General features: G+C 33.5%; 1 protein-coding gene and 1 long non-coding RNA gene across 2 annotated transcripts; one reads left to right on the forward strand and one right to left on the reverse strand.

Moving 5' to 3' along the window:
• Positions 1-1085: 1085 nt before the first annotated feature.
• LOC129891173 (ribulose bisphosphate carboxylase small subunit, chloroplastic 3-like) lies at positions 1086-4276 on the reverse strand. Its single transcript, XM_055966446.1, has 3 exons — positions 3865-4276; positions 2461-2592; positions 1086-1353 (listed from the first exon to the last, which is right to left on the reverse strand). Exons 1-3 carry the CDS (start codon positions 4006-4008, stop codon positions 1126-1128), a joined length of 504 nt encoding a protein of 167 aa, XP_055822421.1. The 5' UTR covers positions 4009-4276; the 3' UTR covers positions 1086-1125.
• Positions 4277-9690: 5414 nt separating this feature from the next.
• On the forward strand, positions 9691-10833 carry LOC129892298 (uncharacterized). Its single transcript, XR_008767293.1, has 2 exons — positions 9691-10264; positions 10343-10833. It is a non-coding gene; the product is annotated as an uncharacterized LOC129892298 (long non-coding RNA).
• Positions 10834-12148: the final 1315 nt, after the last annotated feature.

Genomic DNA, 12148 nt, shown 5'->3' on the forward strand with positions numbered 1-12148 from the left:
ACAGTTAAGGGAAAACTTGTTACATTGCCGCTACCGTCTTCTCACTTTCCAAATGATGTTCCTCATTTTGTTTTGGGCGTTTTGTTCCTCAAATGCTGATAAATAAACAAACTTGTCTTCATAATCAACCTGAAGGAACAATTAGGCCAATAGGTAGAAAAGGGATTTGCTTGGGAATTTAGGGTAGTTATCTCTAGTGCTAGGGCTATAAAGTTGTTCAAACATCTTTATTTGGTCTCTTTGTCCAGCCATTTCTGTTTTATTTTTACTTGCAACATCTGCAGATTGCAGGTACAAACACATCTAAAGTGTTTTATATTTATGGACTCAGGGTCCGTACACACATTTAAAGTAGTAGTAAGCTAGTTCACTTTTTTTTTGGTGGCCTGGGAAATTTGGTATATCCTACTATTTGTTTAATATTGTTGCCGTTTTTGGGGTTTGTCCATCCGGTCTCCAGAACTAGCGTTCCCTATCAAAGAGGTCACATTCATGGTTCCCAATACTTCCAATCAAGGGTGAGGAAGTCTTTACCATTCCACTCCCACCCCTTTGTTAAGAGTCCTTACTGAATTTTTTTGGCTCGAGTTAAACATTTTTCTGCAAAATGCTAACGTTGATTTTTTTTGTTTTGCTAGTGTCCAGAAAAGAGAGTGATTGACGAGGAATTTGACTAGCTTTTTAATATTTTTGACATGGCTAGAATTTGTTATAGCATCTTCCACTTTTTGCATATGATTTCTCGCAATTTATTTTTCAGTGTTCCAAGTACCCTTTCTGAAGTAACATAATACCCTTTCAACAAATTTAACATGAAACCAAACACCATCATGGAAATCTTAAACATTCCGTTCAACACAAGCTTGTTTTTGAAATTTCCTCGAAAATTTAAGGTACCTTCGACAGCTATTACCATTTACCACCTTGTTGTAAATAGCATTTAGCCATTCCATTATTTTTTTCAAAACTAAGAAATACAATTTCAACCATAGACCTTTAGGTCCCGAGTTCAATACTCACGCCCTTTACTGTCCTCCAAGGTTAAAGCTCAGTTGTTTATGGAATAAACAGAAAGACCATTACAAAAGTTTTAGGGAGGGGGACTGAGAACACAGATAGCAACTTTTATGGTGCAGGTTTCTGAATGAGGAAGGCCATGCACTGCGCCTGTTTAACATTGTCAAATGCCAAGCAGCGAATAAAAGCATTTGGGTAAGCTTTCTTGCATTCTTGGATTTCATTGAGAACCTGGGAAGAGTCATTGCAGCCAAACATGGGCAACTTCCAGAGTGTCCAGTACCTCCCATCATAGTATCCTGGCATGCTGCTATTTTCCCTATGTACATATCCCACCTATCGCATACACAAAGCAAAACATTAGTAAGTCATTATATAAACTATTAGTTTTTAGTTTTTATATACTGATGGTGTAAATTCACGCTATCAGTTGACCTAAAAGGTTACATGGAAGTAGGAGTAGTGCAACAATCCATTATTATAATGAGAGAATATAATCTCAAAAATACATATGAAAAATCCTTAAGCAGATGGTAGATAATTCAATCGGATTTCTGACATAATTGGCGTGTGAACCCAAACGAGCATCAGACACTTATAGGTTAGGTCCCACGTTCTTTGTTGAAGAGCCCGTATAATGTATACCCCATTTTGGGATCACCACTTATAAATTTACAAATATATCACATGGGATAACTTTAGGCATGCCATACCTAAAGTTAGGCTTGACAATTTCATGGCCGAAGTTCAGACACATGTCTGATTATATTATTGTGCCTGAACTTCAGGCCAATACACTTGAAGTCGAACCATTTAAAACTAAACTTTTATCATATGTAGTTTTATTCAACAATTTTTGTTTGAGCTTCAACCTTTTTTTGCAATTTTTATACGAAGCCCAACTTCAAACACCACATGTCTGAAGTTGTTCCGAAGTGAATAGACAAACAAATTATTTTAGAAAGTTATGCGTGTTAACTATCGGTGTCCAAATAAGGTACTTCATGAAATTTTTATTCCAATCATCATGGCTAGCCAAAGAACTTCCATGTTCAGAAGATGGAAGTTGCGGAAATGAAGATGCTGAGATGGATGTGTGGACAAATTAAAAGTGATAGGATCGTGAATGAGGATATCTGGAACAAGCTAGAAGTGGCTTCACTATAAGCCCACCGATCCTCAATCGCTATAACTATACCTTCACCACCACCAAAATACTACTGCAAACAATTTATGAATAATATTTTGTACCTCGGTTAGCATTAGGAGATTGATGTGGAGCTCTAGCATATACTATCAGTTGTTTGTGAAGGATAGGTGAAACCCATCCATATTTATACTTGGTTAAAGTGCTCTAATTAGATATTCAATATTTTTTTATATGACTGATTGGTGCAAATAATTCTCTGAAAGGTTTTCTTATATTCATGTAAATGATGATACCTGGTCAAATTCAAGGCAAGGAATCCAACCCTTTTTGATCATGTAATCAACCTCCTTTGCAATGGACGACTCTGATTGAGGTGGCAGATATGACAGTGTCTCAAACTTCTTATTATCGATCGGATTCCAAGTCTGTTCATTCCATGCACCCAAAAATAGTTAAAAGAAAATTTTGAATTCTACTTAAAATGTAATTTAGTACCTACATAACGTGATCCCACACAATAATAACATATCTAGTGTAGTGGGATTTGGAGAGGGTAGTTTGTATATAGCTTTACCCCTACCTTATGCCTTATGAAGGTAAATGCAGTACTATTTGCGATAAGACTCTCGGCTTAGATAAAGCATAATCAACAAGACAAGTGAGTAATACAAATACTCTCTGCTTAGGTAAAGCATAATCAACAAGACAAGTGATAAAACAAATACAACAACAAAGAAGTCATTCTTAAATAAAGCAGAATCAACAAGACAAGTGAGACAATCTTTTTTTTTTTTTTTTGTCGTTGTTTAATCGCTGAGTAAAACAAAAAGGAACCTTGTGGGGTTAATTGAGCAGTGATATCAGAAAAGTGAACAAAAAGGATGTTATAGCTCGAGAATGATAGATTGATTTAATCGTGTACTCTTAAGTAACTTAAATGTAATGGCAGGTAAACTTTAGTTATAAAAATACCTTTTTTTAAAAAAAATAAAAAAATAAATTAAAAAGTGATTATTTTTAAGAGCAGAGGTGTTTGATTATTATTTTTTTGATTATTTTAAAGAGTTGAGGTGTTTGATTAATTTTTTAGGAAAAAATAAGTTTTTGAGTAATAATAGAAACTATTTTTGTTCAGCAAAAGAAGAAACTATTTTTTAAAAGCTGAAAAAACTTTTTTTTTTGTTGCTAAAAACATACTTTTAGAACTTTGAACAAACACAAATTGGTGTTATAATATTGGAAAAGTGTTCTTCAAGTTAATTAGCCAAATACAAATTGCTACTCTCTGAACCGTACTTTTTCAAAAAACACATGAGAAAAATTAGTTTTCAAAATAAGTAAATTTTAAAAGCTTAACCAAAGAAACTATAATCATTTTGTTAATCAAGAATAAATGGTACTCCAAGTAACTTATAATACCAAATTTATTTGAATCCAATACTTTGATGTGTAACATTACTAAAATCATAATCATAATAAATCATAAATGTGAACTCACAACTTTAAAGATCCAATAATATCAATGCTAAAAATGATTAGATCTGATAAAATTTAAATCTTGAATTTGTTGGTTGCTACATGCAACTTGCTATAACATGTTAGAGTGCACCGATGGTATAACACATTTTAAAACTAAAAGGAAGTCGAATTCACAAACTCCCAGTGAAGATCAAAGTTGAAGAACCAAAATAATTTACCTTCATGCAGTAAATTTTAGAGCGATTGGAGAGAGTGTTTTTGGGACTCCAAGTGATTGTATCCTTAGCTGCAGAAAAAAGGTTTGATTTTAAAGCAAGATAAGTTGATCCAGTAGTTGGAGCTACAAAACTTGAGACAGACATGTTTGCTCTTTCACTATATAAAAATGAGTTTATGTGGAAGATGTGATGCTTTTATGTATAAGAGTTGGTATTGTTGAAGTGGTTACATAAGAGGACAAACGAGAGTGAGGTACTAGAGTTGGGTGGAAGGACGGTATCTACGAGGATGGGACTTTTGTTAGGCATCATAATGGCATTGGTTTCATCACCATTCTGTTTTATCATACACCTCCCTTCATGTTTGTTTTTATAATAATGATCTACCCTGTACTTTGTCATACTACACTCATTTTGATATATTTTCTTTGTATCCAGGAGCACCCATTGACTCCCATCTAAGCTATATATATTTATATATAAATATCTCAAAAAAAACGGATATATTGAACCAAAACATTGATGGGTGCGTTGGTTGGGATGATAGAATAAAGTTGCTTTTGTGGTGGGAGGTGCACGGCGTGATAATAACGTGGATCAAATGTTTTAAAATATTATTCTCCACTGCATTTTCTTCTTTCTTTTAGTCTCCTTTTCTTTTTCACTTTCTTTATTTAATTAAAATTTACTTTATAATTTTCTTTACCCAATTTCTTGTGACAAAGAAAGAGTGAAAAAAAATCATTGTCCAATCACTCTTTTTTTTTTTAAAAAAAACAATTCTTGTCATTGACTAAAAAAATCTAACAAACTAAGAGCATGTTTGGATGAACTTATTTTAAACAACCTATAAGTTGAAAATTGCTTATAAGTTAAAAAAAAAAGTAAGTGCAGCCCAACTTATTTTTTTTTGACTTATAAGTTGTCTTCAACTTATAAGCTGCTTAAAATAAGTCCATCCAAACAAACCCAATTATTTATTAAGGCTTATTTTAAGCACAAAATGACTTTACGTTGGCCAGCCAAACACTCAAAAAAGCTGAAAACAGCTTATAAGTAACTTATAAGTCAATCCAAACGGACTCTAATTCATTTTATTTTCAAGAAGTGATTTTTTTTTAGTAATGGTAAATATTAGTTTTTTCATTAACCTTTTAAACTACCGTGTTTAAATAATTGCGTACATATACTACGTGAATCGTGATTTGTAGCTACTCTATCTTATATAAAGGGAAAATACATAAATTCCCCTCTAAAGTTATATCAAAAAGTCAGTTACATACTTAAATTATCATGACGACCTATTACATACCTAAATTATCTAAAAGTGAAATTATTACCCCCTCTATAATTGACGTGGCAAAAAAAAGCAGCGCGTCAAATTCTATAAAGTAAAAAAAAATTAAAAAAACAAAATCACCCCACCCACGTCATTTCTTCTTCACACCCACCTACTCTCTTCTTCTTTACACCCACCTATATTTACTCCTCATTTTGAATCTTGATTTTTTTTCTTTCAAAACCCATTAAGAAGAAGAAGAAGAATTCTCCCCATTTTGGTGGAGAAGACGATTGGGGTTTGTGAGGGGGGGGGGAGTCGAATGGGTGGTTAATAATTAATTAGAAGTTAATTAGTATAAAATATAGTTAATAAAATAAAAATTAATTAATAAAGAAAAGAAAAGAAAAGAAAAAAAACTATAAAAAATCGAATGGGTAGTTAATAATTAATTAAGATTTAATTAGTATAAAATATAGTTAATAAAAGAAAAGTTAATTAATAAAGAAAAGAAAAGAAAAGAAATATAAAAAATCGGATGAGTGGTTAATAATTGATGGATAGTTAATAATTAATTAGGATTTAATTAATATAAAATATAGTTAATAAAAGAAAAGTTAATTAATAAATAAAAAAAGAAAAGAAATATAAAAAATTGAATGGGTGGTTAGTAATTAATTAGGAGCTAATTATATAAATTATAGTTAATAAACGAAAAGTTAATTGATAAAGAAAAGAAAAAAAATATAAAAAATCGAATGGATAGCTAATAATTAATTAGGAGTTAATTAACATAAAATATAGTTAATAAAAGAAAATTTAATTAATAAAGAAAAGAAAAGAAACAAAAATATAAAAAACTATAATTTTTGATGTGGCGATGATGTGACACCACGTGGTAGCGAGTGTAATACACCACATACTATGAGAGTTGTGTTATGTGTTCAGGTGTGTAATAGTTTCACTTTTAGGTAGTTTAGGTGTGCAATAGGTCGCCATGATAGTTTAAGCGTGTAACTGACTTTTTGGTATAACTTCATGATAGTTTAAGCGTGCAATAGCACGCACACACATAAATTTCTGGATCCGCCACTATTTCTATCACCTTGCTATTCGGATCAGATTTCACACACCTCAACTAATTCCATCAAAACTAACACAAATGAGAAGAATCATCTAATGTTTTGTCTCCACTACGATTTGAACCTGAGGCCTCATTGCTGCCAACTAAGGCTGGCAAGGGAACTGGTTTTTTTCCGGTTCAATCCGGCTCTGGTTCCGACTCCAGTAGAACTGGTAAGGACCTGGTCACTTGTGGTACCAGAACATGCCCTAGAACGAGTCCTAGGTTTTTACGCGGTAGATTGGGTTTCGATTCGATTCAATGCTAACAGATTTTAATTTTTTTAAAATTGTAACGGCTATATAGCTGTTTTCAGCTTGTGGCCATTTGGAGGAGGGGGGGGGGGGGGCACTAACAGCGAATAACAGCCTCTGCCCTCCCCATAACACCCAGGGGCAGTCCTACGTGTTTGCAAGCGGGTTTAATTGAACCTACTTCATTCCAAAATTTACTGTATATGTAAGAAAAATTATTGCTAAATTGAATATAATGAATAACTTGAATCCATATGGTACAAAGTAGTTGTGGAACAACGGTCCAGGGGGTTCAAATCCCCGCTGAATGTGCAGGTTCGAATACCCTCCTTGTAGCATTTCATGTTGGTATTTGCTACTTTTAGTTCAGTATTAATTAGTTGGCTTTGCTGCTTTTAGAAAAACAAAAAAATTACGTAACTATTATGAAACTATATAATAAGAAGAAGGAGAAAGTAGGGGAGAAGAGAGAAGACTTCTTATTTCTCTTGAGGGATATTTAAGAGTTAATTACAATGAAGGAAATCCCCTTTATTTATAGGGGAAAACTGACTTGGTCCTAACTTGTAGGATTCCTAATTTTTCTCTCAAGAAATCCACATAATAGACATTCACTATAAAACAAATATGTTTATTACACTCACCCTTGGATGTCTATTTGATAGATTATGTGCCTCGTTAAAACCTTACTAGATAAAACACAGTGGGAAAAACTTCTAGTGAAGAAAAAAAAGTACACAATCTAATAATATGCATTTTCGGATGCCTCATTAAAAATCTTACAAGGAAACCCCAATGGGAAAAAATCTTGAGAGAAAAAAAGAGTACATCGCGTATTAACTCCCCCTAATGAGAACATCAATTCAAAATTTTGAATCTTCGCATTCCAAGCTTGTACATCATCTTCTCAAAATTTGTAGTTGGTAGAGACTTGGTGAATAAATCAGCCATAGTATTACTTGAGCAAATTTGTTGCACGTTGATATCATCGTTCTTGGGAGCTCATGTGTGTAGAAAAGCTTTGGCGATAAGTGCTTCATTCTATCTCTTTTTATGAATCATCCCTTCTGGATCAAGGAATTCTGCAAGTTCCTCACTTCAATTTCTTTAAGCAAATAATCTATTGCCTTTTGAAGACTTTTCAAGAATTTTAATTCAAGTCATCAACTTACATAACAATACGAAAGATTTTTGATTGATTTAATCCATATGAGGATTATAAACAAGTTTTCAAGAACTTGGATATGCTTCATGCATTTTGAATCCTTCAAATATTTTCATATCAATTTTGTTAAGTGACAACATTCATCTTCTAGAGTCTAGATTGCAAGTCAAATAAGCTTTACGCTTATCAAGATGCATTATTCCACTTTTTTCACTTGATAAACAATTCTATGTCAGCATGCTTTAATTGATCATAGAATTCAGATCCTCTTAATCTTTTACAATATTGTGCGCTATTGTATCAAAGTATCATCGGCATATATCATTTTGTATCCGTTCACAATACAACATAACTTATTGAGTAATCACTTCATTATTTTTAGATACCTACCCCTCTTATGAGGTTTCATAAAATGTTATGTCTTAGGCTCTTCAAGAGCACATTACCTCATCATTATGATCATTTTAATCATGCTCCTCTCCTTTTTCAAGGATTATTTTATTTAGAACCAATTGATCTATCATGCTTCATGCACGTCATAGACTCTGTCCTTCAGGAACATTCAATAGAAGCATTTTCAACTCCTGGTTGCTTGTTATCTCAATTTTGTGCTTTTGAACAAATAGCACACAAATTTCAATATTGCTAAATTACTCAGTTAAAATCTCGTTGAAAGCACTTTAGTAAGATAGAGATGGAATTCTTACCTCTACTAGCGGTGATTGAATTTTTAAATCAAAAGGTCAAATTGAACTTCACATACCCTTTTCTTATACTACTAATTAGTAATACTTACCTGATATTTAAAGCTAACTGCTTTGCCACTTTAATAACCAACCTGGCCAACTTAAGTAGAGGAGAAATTTCCACACGTGCAAAGAATCCACAATAATGCCTGACAATTATAAACGTACATGGGCTCACGGAGACGGTACTATAGTAATGCTCTAAATTTAATTGAGAGACCAATGAAAGTTGAGATTGAGTCCTCTGCGTTCTTGAAACGTATACATGGGGATATTTGTGAATCTATTCACCCACATAGTGGGTTGTTTAGATACTTTATGGTGCTAATCGATGTTTCTTCTAGATGATCTCATGTGTGCCTATTGTCATCTTGCAACTTGGCATTCGTAAAATTATTGGCAAAAATAATATGATTACAAGCACAATTTTCTGATAATCAGATTAAGTCCATTTGTGTGGATGTGCACTTTATCATGATGAGATCATGACTCACATTTAGAAGAGGTAGAATAATTGAGAAGAAATACATCTGAAATTTACTTCTGAAGTAGTAAATATGAAATTTACTCAACAAAATAGCACATGTTATGGTAAACTTAAAGTTTACTAGTGCAGATAATTGACATGAACTATTTGGCCATCCGAAAGATGTGCATATTGAATATTAGATATATATTGATGAACTGAAAGATTCTTCAAGAATTTTTTATGTCGCTTGTTCTCATGATAAGTTGATTGGATCAACTAATATTGGGATTAAATTCCTAAATTCTGAAAGTATAAGAGGTGGATGAGAGCCCCTTCACCTTTCATGTGATATGTTAAAAGATGCATCAATAAGTTAAACACATGTGCGTTTATTGTCAACCTGCAGTTTGACATTTGCAAAATTATTTGTGCAAAATAATTGAGTAAGATCAAAACTTTCAGAATATGTAATCAAGATAATTTATCTTGATAATATTGATAATTATCCAAGCTGCTGTGACATTGAATGCCTCAAAATAAATAGTCAGTCATTGTTTATGAGAACCAAAATTCATAGTCTGGAATATGATAAATTGCATACAAAAGTATGCATCAGACTAATAAATAATGATCAATTTCCCGCTCAATTGATTTATGGTCAAGAATCGTGTAATTTTTATCTAATAATTTTGATGTGCGGTATATGATTAATGAATATACCATGATGCACTAAGATGAATTCTCCAAAGTAGAAACAATGAATACATTTTAATATCTAGAAATAGTTTAACTTTAAGCTTCCCATTTTACCTTAATGAGATGATTTATAGCCATAAAAATATCTCTGACTTGTTTTAGGCCACAAGTTTCCAGTGTCTCTTTCTTAAACTCCGTGCCCAATCAAATTACATAACATAAAATAAGACGGAGGGACTATTTCTAAAGGACATTTATTTACCCAGCTCATTTTGTAGTTTTTTTCTCGTGTTAGAAGTATTGTGATATAATAAGGGTGGAAAGTGGTGAAGTTTATAGGTAATGACTTTGCTTTCATGGGGAAGGTTCTATGGCTGGATAGATTGTGATGAGTGTTGCCAACATGTGGTCTGATATTGAAAATTTGTTAGTTCAAAACTGCATGTCTCCTGAATTTGGAGCTAGTATTTTCGATATGTAGGGTTATTTGTTGGAATAATTATTCGATGATGTATCTGCATTTGCATGTTAAGGCTCTTCTTTATTTGTGGTACTTAGAACAAATAATGATTTTTAATGTGATTCTCTGGTCTATCTACAGATGGAAATGCATTTTCTGCCAGGCTTCTTATATGAGTCTGTCCCTTTATTCAAGTAATGGAGACAATGTAAGATACTTTCAATTGTCTGTTTAGGTAGTAATGTGCTATATTTCTCAGAACTTCATGATAATAGTACTCGAATAGTTTCACAGTTTGCTGGCAGCCTGCAGACGATCAGTAACAGATGCATCGTTAATTCAGGGTCCTGCCAAATGGTTAGCTGGTTAATCAAGTGCCCCTTCTCCCTCCCTTTAAAGCAGTCATTCTTAAACACCATATGTTATCTCATTGAGGTTACTGATGCGAACGTGCATGTGGACCATCACATCTTGTGTTATGTGTTCTCAGATCTCTTGTGAATGGAAGGCACTTCTTCATAAATCAGCTTGCATTTGGATTCAGCTATACTGTTGCTCGCTATGCGCACTCAATTCTTGTATTGATCCCTTTCTGATACCTTTTATTGATTCGTCCCCTTGTTTCCAATGATCTCTGTCAATTTGTTTCTTGATGTTACAGAATCATTCCCAGTTTTGAGGCATAAGCCTTTTAACTCAGGTGGGGTAGTGTGCATGATATCTGATTGTTCACTTCAGTATGGAACTAGTTATAATGGAAAATGAGATTTTCACAGAGTAGTAGTCTGATTTAGTCTTGTCAGGGAAAGAAAGAAAGAGAACGGAAGTGTTTTCGGGAAAAAGGGTTCCTAACACTTGTGTTTTCTTCTCCAAAACCTTTTTTTAGGGGGGTGGGGGTGGGGGTGGGGGTGGGGTGCGGTGGTGATGGTTATTTGATGACTTCAAGAAGTGGTCAACGTGACCCAGTTGTGTAGATGGCTAGGTTTGAACTAAGTTGAAATTACTTCTTGTTTTATTTTTAACATTATCCTCTTTTGGCTGATTTTGTTCTCTTTGAAGAAACTGTAAATTGTTCAGTGTTGATTTATAAATAACGTAATAGAAATTACATCATCTATGGAAGCCCACAAAGGAGCTACTTGAACTTTTCTCTGGGGGCCTTAGTGATTGAAAGTTAAATAATTAGGACAACTAATATTTACAGTATCTCTTAAGATAGGGTCCGACTGGAAGTCTGGAACCCGAACTTTGATTTCTTCTCAGGTCAGCCTCACTACTGTCCAAAAATAAGTGTAAAATGAGTAACCATTCTTAGATGTAATTGCAAGTGATTTAAGTGCCTTTCTAGCCGGTCAAGATTTCTGATTAAACGGGCACTAAACAGTTAAGGGAAAACTTGTTACATTGCCGCTACCGTCTTCTCACTTTCCAAATGATGTTCCTCATTTTGTTTTGGGCGTTTTGTTCCTCAAATGCTGATAAATAAACAAACTTGTCTTCATAATCAACCTGAAGGAACAATTAGGCCAATAGGTAGAAAAGGGATTTGCTTGGGAATTTAGGGTAGTTATCTCTAGTGCTAGGGCTATAAAGTTGTTCAAACATCTTTATTTGGTCTCTTTGTCCAGCCATTTCTGTTTTATTTTTACTTGCAACATCTGCAGATTGCAGGTACAAACACATCTAAAGTGTTTTATATTTATGGACTCAGGGTCCGTACACACATTTAAAGTAGTAGTAAGCTAGTTCACTTTTTTTTTGGTGGCCTGGGAAATTTGGTATATCCTACTATTTGTTTAATATTGTTGCCGTTTTTGGGGTTTGTCCATCCGGTCTCCAGAACTAGCGTTCCCTATCAAAGAGGTCACATTCATGGTTCCCAATACTTCCAATCAAGGGTGAGGAAGTCTTTACCATTCCACTCCCACCCCTTTGTTAAGAGTCCTTACTGAATTTTTTTGGCTCGAGTTAAACATTTTTCTGCAAAATGCTAACGTTGATTTTTTTTGTTTTGCTAGTGTCCAGAAAAGAGAGTGATTGACGAGGAATTTGACTAGCTTTTTAATATTTTTGACATGGCTAGAATTTGTTA

Source organism: Solanum dulcamara, chromosome 6, assembly GCF_947179165.1.
Source record: "Solanum dulcamara chromosome 6, daSolDulc1.2, whole genome shotgun sequence".
Lineage (NCBI taxonomy): Eukaryota > Viridiplantae > Streptophyta > Magnoliopsida > Solanales > Solanaceae > Solanum > Solanum dulcamara.